Genomic DNA, 23,963 nt, shown 5'->3' with positions numbered 1-23,963 from the left:
CTATGGTATAAATAGGTGTACTTATTAATATCACACACAGAGGAGAGAATTGATGCCGCTGCATCTTACAAGGCTTAGAGATTGACTTTTACGGATATTGCAAGCAAGCATATACTTTGATCATATAATCTCTGCTGTAAATTAATATAATTATCAAGTTTTTATATGACTATATTTATTCATATTTTAATAAAATATTTGAAAAGACAAAACTATTGCTTCCAAGACAATCCCTATTTGTTTATTGTATTCTTAATTATTTACATATTTTATATAGAGAATCTTGTACTAACAATAGAAGAGAGTTGAAGATATCTGTGCGGTAAGCGCTGCTAAATTCTCTGCTTTGAGACTTTATAATGGTAAATAGGGGAACTACAGCGGCTACAACATACTGTGTGTTTAAGACATTATCCAATTGCAGCTAAGCTGAAGTTTGAATATATTTGCCACTTGAAAATTCTTAAAACACAATGTAGATTTTAGCAAGGATAAAAAAAAAAAAAAAAACCAGTCTATCATGACACTACGTAACCACATTCTCAGAATATCTAGTTCAGTCCCATTTATTGAAGACAGGGCTATACGGAATGGATGATGTCAAATCTGCAGGGCAATCCATGTTGACAAAGTCTACAGACTACAATCTTGATGAGAAAGAATGATGCAGGTAAAAAATACAAAAGGGAGCAGTACAGATACTTCTAATACATTATGGTCATTGCTAGTGTTCTTGGAATGGGGCAATCAGAGAAGTGTGTTGGTATTAAAATCAAGGCCATATTGGCTCACAATTTCATTCTACCTAAAATAAACACGTAAATAAGCAGACTTTACATGAGATTGCAGGACAGACACTCACTGATTGAGGTAGAATCCTCTGGTGGAAGCAGTGATGCTCACGTGCCGATCTTCCATGGTAATAACGTAGATATACATCAGGTCTCCGTGCATCTTCCGGTTGCCAGGCGGAGGGTTCCAGCCACTCATGGTGAGAACTTTTAGACACTGCAAAGGCTGCAATAAGACAATTGTCAGAGATAGCTTTAATTAAGTGACGCTCACGGACATGAAGTCAAAATTTTTATATATATATATATATATATATATATATATACATTGTAGTAGCTTGCACTCCAAGAAGACTTTTGTAGTGCCCGGTGCTGGTTGTGGCAAAGGTAGATATGGGTGTAGAAACAATCGCACTCCTGGGACTTGGTTGAAGTAGTAAAATTTAGCTTTTATTTATTCCATATAAAATATCAACGTTTCAGCTCCAACATGGAGCTTTCATCAGGACAGGTAACATGTAACAAATGTGCAGACAAGAGAATATATACCCCAGATCCCTCCAAAACAAACTGAACACTCAAATTAAATTAAATATGCACCACAGGAGTGTACTTACTGAATCAGTGTCTGGATGTAGCACAGCTGGCCATGGCTGTCTCCCACTCTGCCCTTGTATCTGCATAATTGGGGCTCAGAGGGAAGGGGGGAGGGGAGTGTTTGTGTTCCAACCATTTCCTGGCAATATCCAGTATGCATGGTTTGAGGTTACCGTGATTACAAACAGAACTTTAACTCTCATCATCCTTAGCCAGCGGTGTTGCCCAGGTACTTGATTCAGTAGTGTAAAAAAGCTTGTATAAATAGAAAGTTACTAAGCAGTTAATTATTAAAAACAAATACTCGCAGGACAAGATGGTGAATCACAGAGCTAACAAATTATTAGTATAATAGACGAATAGTTAGAATGCATCTTATCTATAAGGGAAGGACTTGGTGGGAGTAGCAACAGAGTACCGTCAACCTTATAGTAATAGCTTGTACTGGCACTTTTTTAAGTGGCAAAAATGTTTTAGTGCTAAGACAACATAACCTCAACAGAATAGCTATAGCATGGTAATAGCAATAGGAATGAGTTGGTACAGGACTTGACACACAGTGACTATTTGAAAATAGTAACATAATATAATTGTACATATTAGGCATATTGAGCTGGACACATAATGACATGGTATTGTCAATACAGTAGCTAACACATGTAGCAACAATTAATATACTGGAAGTGTTGTCACATTAAAGTTTAGCACACCATAGATAAGTAGCAGATGCTAAGTATAGACATAGAGGAATTATCCTAAAAATACTGATAAGGCACATTTTTCATTGAGACCCTTAGGGTGGACAGTATTCAGAGTTTTAATCCAATAGACTTCCCGTTGAAGTAAAAGTTTCTTACGATCTCCTCCTCTGCGAAGGGAGGGGATATGGTCTATAGCCATAAACTTCAACGTTGGAAGGGGGTGTCCAAATGCCAAAAAGTGTTTGGCCACAGGGAGGTCAGCCTTATTGTCCCTATAGGCTATGCGGATATTAGAACGATGGTTCCTTATGCGTTCTCTTAAGGGGAGATCTGTCTTTCCTATATAGGACAGTCCACAGCGACACAGCAGCTTGTAGATTACAAAGTCTGTAGTGCAAGTGAGTCTATGTTTGATAGGGTATCTCTTCCCTGAATGAGGGTGAGTGAAGTATTTACCTGGTGACATGTGACTACAGGTGACACAGCCCAGACAGCGGTAGCAGCCCCAGTTAACAGATGTCTGTTCCTTGGTGTAACAGTGCACTGGATCTGTTTTGACAAGAAGATCCTTCAGGTTCCTCCCTCTTTTATAACACATCATGGGGGGATTGTGGAAGACCTCTGGTAGGCTCGGGTCACGTTCTAGGATGCGCCAGTTGGACCTTAGTGCATTTTGTAGACTGTTGGACGCTGTGTGGTACGTGGTTGGAAATACCAGGCGTGGAATATTTTTGGTATTCTGTCGTGCTGGCTCTTGACTTTTAATCAGTGCTTGTTGTAAGGTTGATTCTTTATAGCCTCTATCTCTGAATTTGGTCCACATCTCTTTGATCTGTTTTTGGGTATTCACAGGATCAGAATTGTTGCGCACTACCCTCATAAATTGAGAGAGTGGTAGTGATTCCTTGAGTGGTTTCGGGTGGAAACTGTCTGCTTTGAGTATTGTATTTCTATCTGTTGGTTTGGTATAGAGGGTGTATGCCAATTTGGACTGGTTCTTGTAGATGTGGACGTCGACTTCTGTGGGGCTTGCTGTCATTGTGAGTTTGACCGGTGTGGGTGCTTCATTAATCGAATCTACCATAGATGTGATTGACTCCAAGTCCCCTCTCCATATTATAAACACATCATCGATGAATCGACGATAGAAGATTATATTTGCAGCAAAAGGTTGTAGGATGTGTAGGGACTCAAATACAAACATGTAGCTGTTGGCATACATCGGAGCCATGGCTGCCCCCATGGAAGTGCCTGATGTCTGTTGGTACCAGGTGTGTTCAAACCTGAAGTAGTTGGAAGTTAGAACGATCCTCAGGATTTCCAGTACAAATTCTATGGGGGGGCCTTTGTATACTGTGGAATTTTGAAGTACTTTGCGCATTGCTTCAATACCAGCTTCATGTGGGATTATGGTGTAGAGACTCTTGACGTCCCATGTCACCAGGTAGGTAGTCTCATCTGGAAGTATGGTTTGATGCAGGAGTTTCAATAAACTAGGAGTATCTTTTATGCAGGTTGGTAACATTTCCACTGTATTCTTAAATAGGAAATCTAGCCATTTCGCCAGTGGTTCAAGGACACCCCCAATGGCTGAGACTATAGGCCTACCTGGAGGGTGGTCCATACTCTTGTGGATTTTGGGTAGGGTGTAAATGATAGGTGTTCTTGGTGTAGGTTGGATTAAAGCTTTTTGTAGTTCCATGGAGAGGTAGTTGGCTTCAAGGCCTCTTTGTATTATCGAGGATACTTGCTTCATGATCGGAATTGTGGGATCACCCAGTAGTATTTTATATGTATTGGTGTCCTGTAGTTGAGACAGTAGTTCCTCTCTGTAGTATTGGTAGTTGAGTAGAACTATTCCACCACCTTTGTCCGCTGGGCGTATGACTATATTGCTGTCTTTAGCCAGGGAGTTGATAATCATATGTTCTTTTTTACTGGTGTTGCAGTATACATGTTTCCTTGTAGTCAATGCTGTTTCAGTGTCTTGTTGCATGTCTCTCATGAATGTCTTAATAGATAGTTGCTGAGAAGGGGGATCAAATGTACTCCTTGATCTGAAGATTGCTGTGTCAGTCTGGGGTTCTTGTGTTTTGTCTTTAAAAAAGTCTTTCAGGCGTAGATTCCGTCCAAATTTATACAATTCTACCTCAGTTTGGAATTTGTCTGGAAGGCTAGTAGGTACAAACGACAGTCCCTTTGAGCCCCAATTATGCAGATACAAGGGCAGAGTGGGAGACAGCCATGGCCAGCTGTGCTACATCCAGACACTGATTCAGTAAGTACACTCCTGTGGTGCATATTTAATTTAATTTGAGTGTTCAGTTTGTTTTGGAGGGATCTGGGGTATATATTCTCTTGTCTGCACATTTGTTACATGTTACCTGTCCTGATGAAAGCTCCATGTTGGAGCTGAAACGTTGATATTTTATATGGAATAAATAAAAGCTAAATTTTACTACTTCAACCAAGTCCCAGGAGTGCGATTGTTTCTACACCTATATTATATATATATATATATATATATATATATATATATATATATATATATATATATATATATATATATATATATATATATATATATATATATATATATATATATATATAAATTGTATCTTGTGATACCTTTTTTTTAATGACACGCTTTCAGGAGAACATCCCTTTCTCAAGTCTAAAGCATTTCTGAGCAAGATGATGTATATAATTCAAAGTTGAATTGGGATACAGGGGTTAAAGCGACATGAGTACAGGCAAGACACAGTTTTGATAGAAATTAGACACCATTCTTAAAGATGGTCGTAAATATATTGTGTGAAGATCACAGAGTGAGGGAGGAGAGAAAAAAAAAAAAACAAGCAGTGCAGAAAATGGTGCCAGAAGGTGAGAGTAAAAACTGAATAATGACTTCTATAAAAATGCATGAATTTTTATACAAGTAAGTATTTTGTTTTGACTCTCCCCTTTTAGCACCATCTTCTGCAGTTCGCTTGTTTTTTTCCCCTCTCTCTCCCCCCTCACTCTGATCTTCACACAAGATATTTACGACCCTCTGCGAGAATGGTGTCTATTTTCTATCAAACCTGTGTCTTACCTGTACTCATGTTGCTTTAACCCCTGTATCCCAATTCAACTTTGAATTCTGTGTATCATCTTGCTCAGAAATGCCATATCCATCTAAAATCCTGTGGGACTTCAAGATCCAGATAGACAAGCAAGTGCTAGCCAACCAACTCGACATAGTGGTGGTAGACAAAGAATGGAAGACTAGTGTCGTGGTGGGTGTGGCAATACCCAGTTACTATAACATCAGGAAGAAGGAACATGAGAAGGTGGAGAAATACCAAGGACTTAAGGAAGAACTAGAAAGGATGTGGAATGTGAAGGCAGTAGTAGTCCCAGTTGTGATAGGAGCACTTGGGGCTGTGACTCCCAAGTTGGTGGAGTGGCTTCAACAGATTCCAGATGAGACATCTACTAAGTTGTTAAAACAATTTCAGTGGAATATTACTTTAAGCTTTCTAATCGGATCTGTATGCATTATACATGGACCAGCAGCCACATGATCAGTTCTTTGACTATTAGAGTTATAAAGCCAGTTTTTTAAATGGAATAGTACCATACTGCATATAAATATGAATTATTACTTTGCCTCTCTTCTCCAAGGTTTGGAAGTGTCAATCGAGGGTCATTTACAAGCACATATAACATATCTCAAATAAATTTCCCCTTGGATCTATTTTTATCAGGTGTTTTGCAGCACAATATGAGACATAACAGGTGGCTCAGTAATATTACCCTCCAGTCTTTGTTCTGTGGTTGAAGCGGACATAGAGGTCTCTCTTTGCTTCCGGGCAGGATATATTCAGGAGGAGTGCAATCGATCTGTTCAATATCCGCTCCTTTCTTTTTCTTTCTTCCACTATCTACATTAGGGACACATTCAAGGAAAAAATTGCTTAATCCAAAGCAAACATATACAGTGGCTTAACCACAATACAAGTAGACAGTGGAAGTGATAAATTTGACAACATTTTTTTTCAAATTGCGCTGAAAAGTAGTAATAGAAATTCACTGATCATTTTTGTCAGCAAAGACATTTGTCAATTGCTGATAGCAAAAATCTTGCAATCATTTTTTCCTTACATTAAGAATCTTGTTCCAGCAAATCATGTGTTTTGTCTTCTAAAAGCAATTGTACTGCCACACAGTAGGTTCACAGAGGTTATATAAAAAATAAATAAATAATAAATAAAAAGTACTGTACGATAATCTAAAGACATTTAAACTTCCACTAAATCTCAAAACAGAGTGGGAAAAACAAAACAAAAAGGGCCAGCGACCTATCAATGCATCCCGGTGTGTTCAGTGGGAAAGCAGTGTATGTTCCATACAAGCACTCTCATTCATAAAATAGTAACAATTAAACTATTTGGCACGTTCACTGAAACCAGTTTTGTTTTTCTTACAGGAATAAAGTTGTTAAAAGAAGAATGTATAGGCATTTTTTCCAAATCACTCACAAGCACAATGTGACGAAGTAAGGCAAGCTTTAGCAGAGACCACCTGACACTTCCAATAGCTCTGTAGAGCTACTGGAATCAGAAAGATAACCTTCTCTTTGCTGGCTGGTTGACAGCCAGGAGCTGTTTCTGCAATTATTTATAAAAGTGCATATTTGAAATAGAAAATCAGCACTTCAGTAAACTGCAGTTAAAATGCGATGCTCCCGACAATGCACTTTAGCAAGCTGAATGGCACAATGAACTTCAGGTACAGCAGGTGTGCCCAAAAGGTAGATCGCCAGACGTTTTACAACTACAGCTTCCATGATGCTTTGTCATTCTAAAGGCCTGCAAAGCATCATGGGAGTTGTAATTCTACGACATCTGGGGTTGACCTTTTTGACACCCTTGATGTACAGTTTCCCTTGTGATGTTACCAGCCATACAGGCAAACATCAAAGAACAATTTCTGATAGTTCAACAATACTTTAATTGTTGGCTTCACAAATAAGTAAAGGAATGCAGTTGCTAACAGGAAGGCCTTCTACATTACTGCCCTCATACCTCCAAGGTCGCCATCGCTGAACACACTCAAGAAGGAAAGGGAATTGCACTCCACGCCGTTGAAAGCATCAGATGGGTCCAAGCTTTTCAAGAGGTCTCGTATATGACGCACATGGATCCTGGCTTCCCGCACGGTGTATGGCTCTGTAGAGTTATACAAATCAGCTGATTACAGGCAAATAAACTTCACGAGGAAAAGTTCCAAAAAGAATATGCAAGTTATAAAATGACATTCCCCATGGATTAGCTTACGCACATGTTAATTAACATTTCTACAAGGTGATCACCAGACCCGGTACGAAAAGCAAGAACAACTAGGATAAGAACAATTTCTAGTTGGAAAAACAGATCTAAGGATGACTGAGCTTTTAGGATAGAGTGTCTCACAGCATGACTGATTAGAACCATGATACAAAGGACCAGGAAAACGTTCAAGATATCGCCTAGCGATATGCTTATAATATCGTAAGCCAAGAGCAAGTAATACAGAATTCTTAATAACTCAGTAGTATACACTGCTGGGAATATTAAAGTTACAACAACCAAAATGATCATCCGTCTAATTCACAAGATTTTCTCACACTACAAACAGTTTGTGATATCTCCCTCTAAGAGACTTGACTAAGGAAAACTGTTTTTTTTTTTTGTTTTGTTTTTTACCAGAGAGTGTCTTTTGGAGAGATCGGGGATTCTGCAACATTTTGGTGATGAAAACTAGTCTAGTGCTAAATTAATGCTTTTTCAAAATTGTAAAACCTTGTAAGAGATAATTATACATTATGGGTTTTATTATGCGCTTCTGCAATAAAACTGTTTAGCCATGAAATATGGATGTATAAATGAATGAATGAATGAATGAAACTACCCATTACCTCTGCCTACCAACCCAAAAAAAAAAAATATATATATATATATATATATATATTTTTGTCCCACCCAGCAAACTTTCAGGTGTTGACGGAATCTTGGAAGACACTTAACCTCTTTGATTCTAACCTTTGTCACCATATCATTTTTACTAGTAACATTAAGTTTACAAAAACAAAAAAACAAGTCCTGCGCTGACACTCCCACTACTCATGGGTGGCAGCAACAACCATAGTACACATCAGCCCCAATACATCAAGTAAAAACCAAAGGAAAAATAAGTTACCAGCGCTCTTCCCAAATCCCTATGTATATTTAAACCAACGGAGGTCATTTATTTACTTCAATGGCCATTGGAGGGAATGCCCACTCCTACACTAACTATTCACCTTGCATCCTTGAGCAATACCATGTTTGCATGTCGATTATCACTGTAGTTTTCTGTTCGGGCAGTGTTTTATTGTCCCTTTCAGGGTATATAATTGATATACATTAGGTTAATATTTTAGGTGATAGAATTTGGCTGACATACTTTTGGTTTGCTTTATCCCCCCTAGCGGTAAACACTTAGAAAATGCCATGCATTTGACTTATTTTCTGCTCAGAGACGGATAAAAAAAAACCCACAAACTTCATTTTAACTAACCACCAATCTCCCCTCCCACACCGATTTCAGCCTAATTTGCAGAATGCATTTCCAGCTGCTTGACATCTCACTCAATTACCTCCTAGTCTGCTTTACATCTTACTAGTGGCTGGAAATATGCTGTAATTCTCTCGTAATCACCTTTTCAAAACCTCCTTTCCCTCTTACTATCTCTTATCTCATTTGGATTGCAAGCTCATGGACTACCTAGCAAAGCACTTTATATACATGAGCTTTAAAGGGGACACTCCATTTAAATATTTACTTTGTTTGTTTAACTGCTTAGTAGATTTACCCCCAACAAAAAAACCATTTATGTATTATTATTTTTTTTATTAGGGTTATAGAAAACCACAGCTTGCAAATGCTGCAAACATGCCCTCTTTTCCCCAACACCGGGTCTGGTGTTCAGTCTGTGACAGCAATTCGACATTCAGAGGCTTCTCACTAATCACACAGGATTGCAACTTCCAATGCTTCTCAAACTGCAGTTCAAAAGGATGGGGTAGGGTTAGGGAACACCAGCCATTAGTTAGCACCGAAATCCAGTGAGCATTCAAATCCATTTGGAGGATATACCAAGAAACGCAAATATTGATAAAGTTAGGATTTTTTAAATACGAATGCAACTGGAAAGACGTGGATACATCTTAATAATCCAGGCCACAGGGCATTTTAATTTTAGCAAATAAACCACTTTGCCTCAAGTTTGGGGTGTTTTGTTTTGTTTTTTTAAATAAAACTCTTGCTTAGAGACAACATAAAACTAGCACAACTTTGAGTCAATGGTACATGATGGAGATTTAATAATTCCAAATGATAACTATAATACAAAAAAAAAAACCAAAAAAACAAGCAATTAGCCCTGTATAATAAAATGCAACAGTCCTTGTTCGGTTTACCATGTTTACTCTATAAGCAGTCCATGCAAAGTATTTAGTGTGAGGTGGAACTAACTTTGTAAAGGACTCTAGATTTCTAAGTCAGCAAAATGGATCAACATAGTAAGAGGACTTTGGCCCTTTGAGGGGTGCTAATGAAGGCAACAAACCTGTCCTTGGGATCCAAAAACATGGCAGAGTGTCAATCCAGGGCTTTATCACAGGAAAGTTAATTAGTATCTTAATCATATTTGTGGACACAGCTGTGTGTGTATTTAAAAAAATTAAAACAGGCCTATTAATAGATTTGAAAAACACTAATACTAAAAGTTGTGTACATGTCGTATTAAAGAAAGCAAGTATGTAGCTGTGTCCGATACAAATGAGGAGCTTTTAGAGTACATCAAAGGGAAGTGATTAGACAAGCGATATTCTTGTACTGGGATAGTGTAGATCTCTATGACTGCCCATCATAGGAGGAGATTTATCAAGGCAAACCAGGTGATAAAGATTCTACTGGTTTCCATGGCGATTTCTCCTCATTTAGTGCTTTGCCACAGAATAACACCTGTCTTGTCAAACCTCCTCTATTGTTATTACACCTGAGCTGCTTTTGATAAGAACTGATGATCATCAGTAGAGTGAAATCTTTCCAGATTCAGTCAATTAAGAGGATTGTTTGGAAAAGGCTTTGTCAATGGGATTTTCCACCTTCGCAGTATATCCAAGGGAAACGATTTAACCCTGTAAGTAATAAACTACGATCTGTAACAACTATAAAGATTTGCCCTTACTAACGGCTGGATTATTATGTCTTTATTGGAGGTTTGTTTTTCCATGTTGCCCTCACCTGTAATATACCAAAAATTGCTAAACTTTCATTTAGAATGACACCATCTCTCAGAAGGGGGTTATACGTTTTAAGCAGCACTCTAACTCGAATTGTTTATTACTGAATTTTATGGGAACATCCATTAATATATACAGGAGATCTCCAGACAGATCTATTCCGATGCACGTTAGAACTGGTACAGTTCATTTAAAGTAAATGTTACTTCTGAGAACAGCTGTAAGTAAAATACCCAGAATGAATACTAGCTTTTTGCCTGAAGCACTTACAATTTATCCCTGAGTGGATCAGATACGTATTCAGCCTGTTTAGTATTTGTAAGATAAATGGATCATCATATTTTTGATAAGCAATGAAATGGACAATGACACATGCAAACTAAAGAAAGTCCTGTATAAATCCACAATTTGTTTTCCCTTTAAGCCAGACAGTAATGCTGTAAAGTATAATCCTACTTACCGGCAATACTTCCATTTAACAGATGTAGAGAGAATAAAGTACGTGTGAACCTGCACTGCCGTGCATAGTCATTTGTAAGAAGCGTATAGCAAGTGCAACCTGAACAGTATGCGGTCATATCTAACAAGACACCGTGATTTAAAGGCAAAAGTGGCTTTCCTGGCACTATAGTTCCCTATAATGCCCCCCCTTCCCCCTCCCCCTGTGGCACAGAAGGGGTTACTTACCTGAGCCCAGCAGTGATATCCCTCGACGCTGGCTTGGGCACGTCAGCTGGCAGGGGAGACCTAATGAGCATGCGCGGCAAAAGTTGCACTCGCATTAGTACTTCCCCCATAAGAAAGCATTTTACAATGCTTTTCTGTGGGGTTTCGGGTGACGCTGTATGTCCTCATGCATAGTGTGAGAACGTCCAGCATCAGTTAAGTGAACCAAAAGCCGCATAATTACTTGGAAGTCTCTTTAGTGGCCATCTGGTAGACAGCTACTAGAGGTGGGTTACCACACAAAGGTAAGTAATGCAGTTTATTAAAAACTGCCATAATTACCTTTGCATGGACCTGGGAATATGCACACAGACCACTTCAATGAGCTGAGTGCCTATAGTGTCCCTTTACATTTTAAGTATTCAGTGCATTTGGAGATGATTTAGGTTGTGTCAACCTAAAGAAGCCGGTAAACCCGGTATTAAAGTGAGGGTGTCAAAAGGTTTACTTTAACATAAATCAGCCACAAATGCAATGCATTCAGCACATTACAGAGACACACAATGTATTCAGTGCATATTATCTTACCGCCGGTCCAGCATCACCATTACCTTAGTTTTGTGGGTGTTACTCCCCTGTAATATCCATCTCTGGTCCACCTGTATTCTTCTATCATTTCCCCTGCTTGGGGACACTTCCTTATAGAACATTTCCAGACTAACCTCTACCTCACATACCTGTCATTTGCGCTCTCCTGAAGGGCAGCAATCTACTCTCTCCTCCGGGTCTGCTTCACTCCCACCTTATTTGATTGCTATTTCCTGTCCTATTGTGTTTTACACCCCACCTCCTATAGACTGTAAGCTCATTTGAGCAGGGTCCTCTCCAACCTATCGTTCCTGTAAGTTTTTTGTAATTGTCCTATTTATAGTTAAATCCCCCCTCTCCTAATATTGTAAAGCGCTACGGAATCTGTTGGCGCTATATAAATGGTAATAAGAATACATAAAATAATAAGATGTATGCACACAGCTCAGTCACTGACAGTACTGAATGATATGAACTATAAAAGCAACCTGCTTTAGAAAGATAGGACACCCAGGGAGACATATAGCAAGCATATCAACTACCTGTCTGTAGTTAGGTTGTGCAGCTCACTCAGTGCTATTTGGACTCAGACTGTGTGTATACCTTTTGATAGGGAAGTCTCTCTGGCATGAGGAGGCATGACAAGGGAGGCAGGCTCATGGTGTAGCATTTATTTATTTATTAAAAATAAAAAAAAAGATACAGCATATAGGCCAAAACCTATCAAATGCATTAAAGTAGTATTGGTGTCTGGAGTACAGGAGGAATACTGGACTCACCCTAGAATCAATGGGGAAAAACCAGCATGTAGGAGTAGAGAAAGAGAAATGACCTTCTTACAAGGGAAAATGTAATAAGTAGAAGCTGGTTTTCTCCCTTTAACCCCTTAAGGACACATGACGTGCCTGACATGTCATGATTCCCTTTTATTCCAGAAATTTGGTCCTTAAGGGGTTAAGGAACCTCTCAAAATTATCCCATAAATAAATGTTTGTTTCAGACAATGAGAAATTTTATAAAAAGAGGAACAATAAAAGAACATCAAAAACTTGCCTTCAACCACCTTGAGCACAGAGCCCTCCTGGAAGCCTTCAATGGTCTTCAGTTCAGCAAAGTTATCTAGAACATTTCCATCGAGTTGCAGAGAGAAGCAGGTCCTATGGCAAGTGTCCTCTCGGTCCATTAAAACCTGGTGGATCTCTTGCACCATCTCCTGCGGAGAGACCTGGAGAAGGAAAGAGAAATTCGTAATACATGATGGGGTATTACATGGCTTGCAACGTAATGAGGTTTAGTCGCCAGGCCTGATATCATCAGGAAATGATCTGCAAATTTCACTGTCAAAATTAAAAACACAAACATACAAATAATTTTCATTTAATATGAAACCGCAACTAAGCCTATTTTTCAGTTATTTTTTTTATAAAGGGAACGGTTAAATGGACACTCCAGGCACCCAGACCACTTCTTCTCTTTGGAGTGGTCTGGGTGCCAACTCCCACTACACTTAACCATGCAAGTGTAATTATTGCAGTTTTTACAAACTGCAATAATTACCTTGCAGGGTTAAGTCCTCCTCTAGTGGCTGTCTCTCAGACAGCCACTAGAGGGACTTTGTGTTCTTAGAACACGAAAAGTGTGTTATACAACGCTGCACGGCCTCACGCTGCGCATGTGCATTAGGTCTCCCCCGCCGCCTGACAGCGGGAGGAGTATAGGCGGAGTCTGACCCAGCGCCGATGTCCCTCGGCGCTGGTCTGGTAAGTCACTGAAAGGGTTTTAACATCTTCAGCGACTTGGGATGATGGGGGTGTGGTAGTGAGAGGGGCACTGTAGGGTCCTGCAGTGCCAGGAAAATTAATGTTTTCGTAGCACTGGAGAGACCCTTTAATGTCCGGATAATGACAGAGCCCCTTTCATAACCCCAATACATGCTACTGAAATGTTTACTGGGGTGATTAGAGCAGCAGAGGCAAATGCTTAATTGTATGTGTAGTCTAGACATTCCTTCCATGTTGCTGTGGATGTGTACCGCACCATGAGGTTCAAGACCCGCACACAAGAAGGGATAGGATGCGGTCTCTGCATGGCCAGAAATATGTTAAATGTAATATACAGGAGTACATTACATTTAAATACATAAAGGGAATTAACACAGTAAAGGAGGAGACTATATTTAAAAGAAGAAAAACTACCACAACAAGAGGACATTGTCTTAAATTAGAGGGACAAAGGTTTAAAAATAATATCAGGAAGTATTACTTTACTGAGAGGGTAGTGGTAGAGAGTGAAGTGGTAGAGATTAACAAAGTAAAGGAGTTTAAGCATGTGTGGGATAGGCATAAGGCTATCCTAACTATAAGATAAGGGCAGGGACTATTGAAAGTATTTACAAAATTGGACAGACTAGATGGGCCAAACCTGTTTCTATGTGTACAAAAACCAAACATGATCTTGAAACAAGATAGGGGTGGAAATTAGGTTTTCATGGCTACCTTACTAACTCGTTCGAATGTGTTAATTCCCAGCTAGTTCCTACAGAGGATTTGTTTTCCCTTGAGAATAACCCATGGTTTTTCTGTTCTTGTACAAATATTTAAACGAATGACTACATAAAAAGGTGCAGGTAGCCCCATATACTCATAATAGGGTAGACAGATCCACCAAGTTTTTTCAGAACACAAATCTTTTCTTCATGCTGACTGGCAGTACATGAAGCATGCTGCTCTGTAGTATGAACATTACATCGGCTGGAGGATTCCTCAGTGCTGTATGGCTTGAATACCACCCTGCAGGACAGCACTCTTCTTGTGGTGCCCATCAATATGTAGAAGTGATGTGTGTTCAAGAAAACATAGTGGAACTGACATTCCTATAGGCAAAGTCACCGTGATTATTAATCACATATCGAAACCAACTTTGTAGATTAATAAATTGTGGATAATCGAATACTCTTACCATCGCAAGAACCTGCAACTATAAGGTGAGAATTTCCTTTTGCGTATGCACAAAAGCAAATACTTTACCTGGATAGTAAACATCTCTAACCCGGGAACTTGTATCTTGACCGAAAAACCGGTGTCCTGGATAACAATGACTTCTTGCTCATTTCCATCTTCTGTCGGTTCTCCTGCATCATGTCCATTCTGTTTTGTTTCCACATCAGCCTCATGCTTGTGTTCTCCATCACCATTCATCAGTGTCATACCGGTAGAATGATCTGTAGCACAAGAAAAATAGAGAATATAATTATAACATTATTCTATAACTAGTGTAATGAACTCAACATTGGCAGAAGAGTTGATAAAGTGGAAGAGTGGGTGGATGGGGAAGGGTAAGTGGGGATGAACTAAAATATCATAGCGCTCACTTCAAGTGGTAGGCATGTGAGAAAAAGGGCCAACTTACCTTAAGGGTAAATTATAGGAGGGGGGAGAATGATGTTCTGATATAACAGAGGGAATGAGGAGAAAACATATAATATTGTAGAAAAGTTCTGATTGGAAATGCAACTGTCACGTTTGAGGTTAATATTTGCATATTAATAGTAACTATTCTCTGAGGTAGGAGGCACAGATCTGTAATGTTGGTATGAAGATACTGATCATGTAGATACAGGCCAATAGCATTAGGACATATCAATTAAGATGTGAGTTATATCACTAATAAAGGGGTTGTACAAGTACAGTATAGTTAGGTGGGACAGTCCCTCTTTGAGACCCAAATCTCCTAGCCCCTCTTTTCCTACCTGGTATCACTTTTTGTATGAGCATAATATTTGGTGTAGGACTAGATTACAAAGCTTCCCTGCAAGGTGACAGAGTAATATGCCTTTAAATGAGTGTGTATAAATGATTAACTTGGTATTGCGCCAAAACCTTTTCAATTCTTCAAACTTTGCCATTGGTGGATTACATACTCAATAGCGCATATGAGATATCACAGTGCAACATCATATGTAAATGGTTTCCCATTTGATATGGTGCTTCTATGAGGTTGGCGATTTTAACTAGCCCTGAAAGATTTAAAATCGTAAATATTTTTTTGAAGGTTCTTCATAAAAAGAGACCACGCTACATTTATTAGCTACTTTAGGTAGATAACATTTTATATAAGCAAATGGGATAACTTTTACCAACAGGCTTATATGTTGACTGTGCTGTGTGCCTGGTTCCTTTCTTTGAAGCTAGACATGAACCTGCTAGCGCGTTCGCCTTTTATCCATACTACCAATGACCGAAGCTACTGCAGCAACCTGGTACCTTGTAGCTACTCGCCTAGCAGCCTCAACTTCAGTAGTATCACCTAATCACCAACTAGATACTGGATAATGTAATAAATAGGTCTTCCCACCTTGTACCCAAACACTGGTGTTATAAAAAGGTGTGACAAAACATAAAACAGTGTGTGGACCTTGCGTGAGACTACATCTACACAGTTGGAAACCAGAGTGTTGAGCCCATAGCCACCCTTGGTGCCAATATGTTTGTGACAAGTTAAGAAAGTGGCTGGGGGGGGGGGGGGAAGTGATAGAGTCCTTATGTGTAAACAGGCAGGCAAAAAAAGACAAGGAAGCTCCATCAATCCACTGGATAGAGTACAGTACAAGCATTCTGGTCACCAGTGGTCAGAGCATTAGAAGGTACTCGCGACGCCACTGGGTATTGCTATCCGCAGAGCCTCAATAAAGCTCAGAGACAATCGGAGAATCATGAGTTGGAGGATTGTATATCAAACTGTAAAACAAGTACACAATTAACTCTTTCTGTCATGCCATATCAAATACAGTACTCCTTTGTAAACTCCACCAGTCTCACACAATGTTAGCCCTTTGTTGGCCACATATTTCTGGAGGCTGTGTGACTTATAAACATATGTGATGTATCAATAAAGAATGATGAAATCAGTCATTTGTATCAAACATTATCTAGGCCCTTGTATCCCCCCAGCTTCACAAATGAGACGGGCAGTCTGTATATCGCTTGCTACGCTGCCATCATCAGTCTGAAAAAAATCATCATCCATTCCTCAATTCATTCATTCATTCAGTTGTTGTATGGTGTTTAGGCGTAGAAGTCAAAGAAAATAAAAATACTGTGAATTACCTGCAAAATGTGCTGTTCTCCAGGGCAGACACTTGGTTCTGCAAAGTGCTATTAATAATGAGATTGAATGAAAAATGCTAAATGAGAGAAAGTGTGTGTTTGCATGCCGTAGTTACACAAGGTGAAGGGGGGAGCAGATTATCTCCAATACTGGCACAAAAGTTTAAAAAATGCTGTGCAGTGGGTGTGGTTGCAACCTGAGGCAGAGGCAGAGCAGGAACAGGCTCTGTGAGTTTTCAAAAGTCCACATCGCTTGTCATGGGATATCAGAAACTTCTTCCTGTTCCTCCGCAGCAAAGAACATGTCAAACTTATTAATTCCAGCCTCACGGCACTCATATGATGCAAACAATGTATTTGGTGTTTCCAGAAACTAATTTTTATTTTTTTTAAATTTTATTTTTAAAGTAACACTCCATAACAACTTAATTTAACTTATTTAAATGAGATTGTCATGGTGCCAGTAGTGCCATTCATAAAAAGGTACTTTTTTTTACAGCAGTATTATATTCACATTTTTGACAATTCTTTTGATTAGGAATTTGTTTGTATAGTGACTGCCCTGTCGTGGTAAATCCAGTTATTTCTGGCCCATGGTATGTTTATCCAGGTATGTTAGGTAGTTTGGAGCATTATTTTTGCCTGACCCTACCTTGGAGTCCTATACAGCTGATATTATATACGGTATATTGTTTAGGATTTATCTTCCACATGTTCTGTAAGTATTGCATTCTACATGTGGAGCTACGATGTTCGGGGCTTATTATTAGTAGTATGTACGATGTATCCACACCAAGTTGTGGATTTGTTTATTATAACATTCACTTTGTATCACTGCACTTAGATTGATTTTTGTATATTTATTAAACATCAGAGATTGGTATTCTGTTCAATTTAGTACATTTTAATAGGTGGTGTACTTTATCATTGGTCGTTTCCACGGTCTGTCCTGGTGGATACATATTAGATCTGTCTGTATCCTTTTCATGGATTCACGAGCGGCTAGTTGCATCTCAAAAGTAGATGAAGAAAAAGATTCATACACCCTGGACATATCACTGTCACTTGATGCTGTGATATAGCAGTTTAGTACACCTGTATTATGTATGACTGTATGGTGGTAGAGTTCTGCATTACTTCTGTTTGTCAATGTATTGCAGTGATGTTTATTGAGGTTTATCAACCTGGTGGACAGATTTGGAGGCCTTTTGCTATTCACTTGCGTATAACTCAGTTAGCAGAATAAATCCTGGCTTTACCGATCACTGACACTGATCAACTCTATGCGAAGGAGAAGATGTGTTGCACTGCGTGAGGCAAATGGTAGTCACACCAGATACTGATTGGTTTTCAGACCCTCCCCCCCCTGGTTATCCCCAATCCAGTAAAACTGCACGTTTTAGAGTGGCCTTTTATTGTGGCCAGCCTAAGGCACATCTGTGCAATAATCATGCTGTCTAATCAGCATCTTGATATGCCACACCTGTGAGGTGGATGGATTATCTGGCAAAGGAGAAGTGCACACTAACACAGATTTAGACAGATTTGTGAATATTTGAGAGAAATAGGCCTTTTGTGTACATAGAAAAAGTCTTAGATCTTTGAGTTCAGCCCATGAAAAATGGAGGCAAAAACAAAAGTGTTGCGCGTGTGTGTAATATATATATATATATATATATATATATATATATATCTCTAGACTGTAAGCTCGTTTGAGCAGGGTCCTCTTCAACCTACTTCTCCTTTAACGTTTTGTACTAGTCTCATTTATTGTTAAATTTCACTCTCATAATCTCGTAAGGCGCTGCAGAATATGTTCGCGCTATATAAATGCAACCCCAAAAAAATAAATAAAAAATGTGAGTGTAATACATACACACACACACACACACCTGCATAGCGCACACTCCAAGAACTTTGCTGAAATTTGCTGCTGTTTTGTGCAATGATATATAGATACACATCAACATTTCAGTCCATTCCTGAACTTCTGTCAATATTTCGAGAGACACACACAAACGCACCTTAATACCAGTTCTTTAGAATAGTTGGGCATATCGCAAAAGTCCTCAGGGAAGCAATGTAGTATACAGCACAAAACACAGTCAATGAAAAGCCAAAGTTTAGGATGTCAAAAGTTTACAGTTTAATCTACATTACTAATCAAGTCAGGGGATTACTAATCAAGTCAGGATAAACATATAGCTAGCCAGGTCAAACATCAAATTACATTAAATGCCAGAGAAGGCACTAATGTCCAACAATTCCTGTTCTAGCGAGCAGCTTTGTAAGTAGATGCTTGTAAGCTATGAACCTGTCACTGCGATTGACATGCCAACAGGTTAATCCTTGGGATCTAGCAAAGTAGAGATTTTACCAATCCACCTACTACTACAGCAAAGATCCACCTTCCAGATGGACTCTTCAGGCTCGCACACGTTCAGAGTCACACCATCGTGACTCTGGAGATTATTTTAGTGAATAACTGAGAATTTTTGCATTTTGGATCCAACTTGGTACTTGGTGATCAGCCTCCCAACTTTAGATTAGGTCATGGTCTAGTGGCCTACACATAAATCTTAACACGTGTTACAGTCTGCTAATCCTGTAATACCGAATCCCCACGCCAAAATAGAAGCTACTCTGCAAATACACTACTAGACCAACAAATAAGTCAAGGGGAGAACTGACAAGGGACTTTTAAGTCATAAAAGCAGATTTTGAAAAAAATTCTACCATTCTATTTACCAGGTTTTGGCCGAAAAATTTCAGTTCCCTTATCAGTTCACCACAATTCCCAGTTAAGGTAAATAACTAGATATATAATTTAACATCTACATTTTATGAATTGAATCCTCTCTCCCTGGGTAGCTGTGTATATTAGCATTATACATACAAAAAAAAAAAAACACAAAGTAGCCGGTCCGGGTGGCCTAAATTTGTTTATTAAAACTGTGAAATTGACTCGCAGTATGCTTTAACTCCCTACCAATATAATGCCTCAATACTGTCCTATGCCTTTTTTTTGCAATATTTACTGTTGGCCATTTTGTTTGTATTCTGGCTGCCATGCACAGCATCAGTTCATTTGTTGGAACTTTGATATTTATAAAATAGTATTTGGCTGCAAACTAATTCTTCCCACGGATATAAATTAATACAGAAACGTTAGCTGGAATTACGAATCCCTAATGCCTAATCTCTACTGCAATTATTGGCTCTAAACAGCTTGCTGAAAGCTTTAGCCAGAATTGTGAACTGCTTTGTCTCAGCTAGAGGCCCTATGCAGTTATCTGTGTTGAATACAAGTTCTAGTGCCGTATTTCAACACCTGTTATGATTGTTTTAAAAGCGGTTCTGGAGCTCTATCCTGGAGAGTCAAAAGTACAATTAGTTAAAACTACTCTTCTTAAGTTGTTCAGGTCACAGTAAGCACCATAACCATTTTAGTTATAGCAATATTTTTGAAAAGGGAAAAATCCAGAAAAATCACCAAACCCTGTTCGTCCATTTACAAATATGCACCTGACCCTCATGTGGAAAAAGGTTGCTGACCCCTGTATCTATTCCATCTATACTTGGTGCAGTCACTGTGGCATTCTGGCAATAGCGGTAAAAGTCAAGAAGTTTGAATTACATTATAGTTTAAAGGGACACTATAATTACCAAAACAACTTTAGCTTAATCAAGCAGTTTTGGTGTGTAGATCATGCCTCTGCAGCCTCACTGCTCAATTCTGACATTTAGGAGTTAAATCACTTTGTTTATACAGCCCTAGGCACATCTCCCTGCACATCCTTCCTAAACACTTCCTTTAAAGAGTCATCTAATGTTTATACTTCCTGTATTGACCATTCTGTTTAATTTAGAGTTTCTTATCTCTTGCTCTGTTAATAGCTTGCTAGACCCTGCAGAAGCCTCCTGTATGCTATTAAAGTTCAATTTACAGAGCAGGAATTTAAAACTTTTACAGTACGTAACATCTGATTGTAAATGAAACCATTTTGCTTGCGTCAGCCACAGCCATTGGATGTGTGGCTAGGGCTGCATAAACAGAAACAAACGTGATTTAACTCATAAATGGCAGTGAGTTCAGAAGTGAAACTTCAGGGGCATGATCTACACACTAAAACTACTTAACTAAGCTCAAGTTGTTTCAGTGACTATAGTGTCCCTTTAATAACGTATATCAAACATTTACTGCCGAAAACATTATTTGCATTAAAGTGACACCATATCAGATCATTCGTGAACAGACTGCCGAACTCCTGCTTTCTCACCTTTCAGTGGTGACATTTTCACCTATAAAATTTGCAAATGTATAGCTAAAATCTTGCAGTTCCTAGATGAGTATTTAGTGTTCACAAAGCTTTATTGCTATACCTCTGGTTCAAGCTAGAACATGGTCACAGTGGTAGTTCTGCAGTAGCTACCAATCCCAAATGACAAATATCACATAGGAAATAGAGGCTGTGCGTGCAGTCAATCACTTTCCCTTTCGAGTGGCCACCTTGGAAGAGATGCACAAGCTTTTAATAAGGAAATTTAGTTGTGGCTAACTCCAACATTATCTGATTATTTTATTGTGGGCTCTCACTCTGAGATGGTTTTAACGAATGACAGGGTTATCAACTTAATAGGGACACTATAGGTACTCAGACCACTTCATCTCATTGAAGTGGTCTGAGTGCAGTGTTCGTGTACCCTTATCCCGGCAATCTTAGTTGCTCTAAAACAGTAATGTTTACATTGCAGGGATAAGACTGCCTCTAGTGGCTGTTTACGAGAGGCACTTCTTGTAGTTTCACAGGGTTTATCTCCATGAAACGACGCTGACGACTGTGTCTCGAAAAATCCCTTAGGAAAGCACGGATTCAAAGCTTTCCTATGTGGAAATGTGCGTGCTCATTAGGTTTCCGGATGATTGAGAAGTTGGTGTAAGAGCCCAATCCAGTGCCGAGGGTCATCAGCACTGGAATCAGGTGAGAGAAAAAAGTTATTGTTTAACCCCTTATTTGCTAGCAGAGGGACACTATGGTGTACTATATTTTTTCTAAAATTGAGATTTCCATGTGAATTTTAAATTTAAGGTCGAAATAGCCAAACTGGAAAAATTCGACATCTGCTCTACTTTCAGTTTTACTTCTCTGGTGTTCAAATTCGAAATACGCTTTGAATTCTCATTTTAGTAAATTATATAAATGCTACATATTGCAGACATCTCACTGTAGTCCCCAAACAGCCCATACTAGCATAAAACATCCTGCTTATTAAGCGTGGGCAGCTCCATAAAGTCTTGTAGTTGTTAAAGTAGAGGTTTATTCCATATTAAAATAGAAAAGTATGGATGACATGTGGTTTAGGCTTTTGGCTGACATGCCCCTTCAGTGTTTGGATCCGCACTTTTTCAGGCAAATCTGCCCATTATTGCCATCGCCAGGGATGGAAGTTGCATCGCTGGCTTTCTCTCCTTCTCGGTTTACTCACTCCGTCGCATTCTCATACCTTCCAATATTGGGAGGGATGCACACGCATGTGGTGCATTTTGGGAGTATTTACAAACATGAAGCCCTCGTAACATCTCTTAAGTCAGACTACATGAAAGCTGACATCCCCAAAGAAAAATAAACAAGAACAGTGATTAACACATGTTGTAGAAGATGTAATATTATTTAAATACAAGCCTCTTTGTCCAATTAGAAAAATATTCATATTTAAAAAAAAAAAAAAAAGTCTGGAACCATGAACCTGAGCTTTAAACTTGAACTATGTTCAGGAATGAGTGCCTTTATTTAGCCTGAAGTTTCACATTTCACACATGTTTTGCAAGACCATCCCAAGCCCCACTAAATGGTTTGCAGCTGCTGGCCTTGTGTTTTACAAAGGAAATCATTGGTAGAATATTTGTTTTTGTTTCTGAGGTTCGATTTTGAAATCTGACTATTTTGACTCAAAAAATAATATATATATATATATATATCTCTCTCAATAGGCTTAAACAGTGTTCTGCTTGAAGTGTTGTTACTCAGAAAATGTTTTGACAGCTCACCTGAACGCAGTATTCCTTTCCCAAGACTAATGCACACCTTGTGTTTTTGAGCACACATTGGTTCATTTGTATCACACGCAGAAAGAGGGCTGGTTTTTAAATCTGCAAATAGTGGAAATCCAGCTTCCTCTCTTTCAAACTGAATGGTGTACACTATTGCAGGAGGAGCCTTTCTATTAGGATTGCGTGAAGAGTCCAGATTCATGAATACATTCGGATAGGTCCAGCTGCTTTGTGTTTGTAAAGTCTGGTTTTCTGGCTCTGCATAAGCAACATCTCGGTCGGCTGTTTCCAGAGTCTCATCTTGCAGTTCTAAGAGAGTAATATTGTTTGTAGGTTCATTTTTAACACATTTCGCGAATGTGCAAGAGGAGCCTGGCACTTCCACTATGCCAAGGTCACTTTGAAAGTCACTAGGAACATTAAAAGCCACAGAGTCAATTTCAGAGTCTAAAGATTTGGGATGAACATTTTCACAGCTACAAATTCCCTCATCAATTTCATTCTCCAAATTCAAATGCTTTGCATTAGTTCCTCCTAGAGCATCATGGTAGCAAACTGATTCTTTGTACGAAGACTTTTCCAAAAACATGATCCCTTGAAGGTTGGCACAAGCGATACCATAGTCTTTACTGGCTGATACCTGGACGTGGAGTGGGCTCTTCTTCGATGGAGGAAGAAGAGAAACTCGTTCCCCATCAGAATGAGATTCTTGTTTTCGAAAAAGGATTTTAAAACAACGTCTGCAGCATTGGCAGCAAACGCAGTTACCCATTTTCAACAATTCAGGAGCAACGGGAAGGTTTTCAGCATGCAGGATAACGAGAGGTCCACCTAATACTGAACTTGCTACTTGTGCTGTCAATTACTATTTATAAAGAGCGGGCTCTGCAACCAAAATATTGTCTGAAATTCCAAGAGGCTGCACTACAGTTTCAGAAAACCTAGACATCAGTATAGTCGTAAATCAGCAAGACAAGAGGTTTACTACGAAATTCCTTTGAGGAAAAAAAAAAATCCGGTTGTAAAAAGAGGCATTCGAAGAAGTAGTGAGCAGACCTCTGCCTGGGAGTAGACAATAACAACAACGCAATTCCAAAACCCTAAAATGGTAATTTCTCACATTCACATAAAAATAATAATAAAAAAAAAAA

The 23,963-nt window shown here is 39.0% G+C and overlaps 1 protein-coding gene across 3 annotated transcripts in view; it reads right to left on the bottom strand.

Moving 5' to 3' along the window:
• Positions 1 to 23,963, bottom strand: part of CLUH (clustered mitochondria homolog) — a 58,431-nt gene that overhangs the window by 25,143 nt on the left and 9,325 nt on the right. The window contains exons 1-6 of one of the 3 annotated variants that reach the window (XM_063449780.1): positions 22,810 to 23,618; positions 14,682 to 14,875; positions 12,709 to 12,880; positions 7,159 to 7,302; positions 5,888 to 6,015; positions 863 to 1,017 (exon numbers count right to left, since the gene is read on the bottom strand). In XM_063449780.1, coding sequence (XP_063305850.1) covers positions 863 to 1,017; positions 5,888 to 6,015; positions 7,159 to 7,302; positions 12,709 to 12,880; positions 14,682 to 14,875; positions 22,810 to 23,584 — 1,568 coding nt within the window. In that variant the 5' untranslated portion in view covers positions 23,585 to 23,618. Of the gene's footprint in view, positions 1 to 862; positions 1,018 to 5,887; positions 6,016 to 7,158; positions 7,303 to 12,708; positions 12,881 to 14,681; positions 14,876 to 16,760; positions 16,872 to 22,809; positions 23,619 to 23,963 lie in introns of those variants that run through there. The other 2 variants (XM_063449797.1, XM_063449788.1) reach the window with 2 other exon arrangements.

Source organism: Pelobates fuscus, chromosome 1 (genome assembly GCF_036172605.1).
Source record: "Pelobates fuscus isolate aPelFus1 chromosome 1, aPelFus1.pri, whole genome shotgun sequence".
NCBI classification, from domain to species: domain Eukaryota; kingdom Metazoa; phylum Chordata; class Amphibia; order Anura; family Pelobatidae; genus Pelobates; species Pelobates fuscus.
This window is presented reverse-complemented; position numbering and strand designations above follow the sequence as displayed.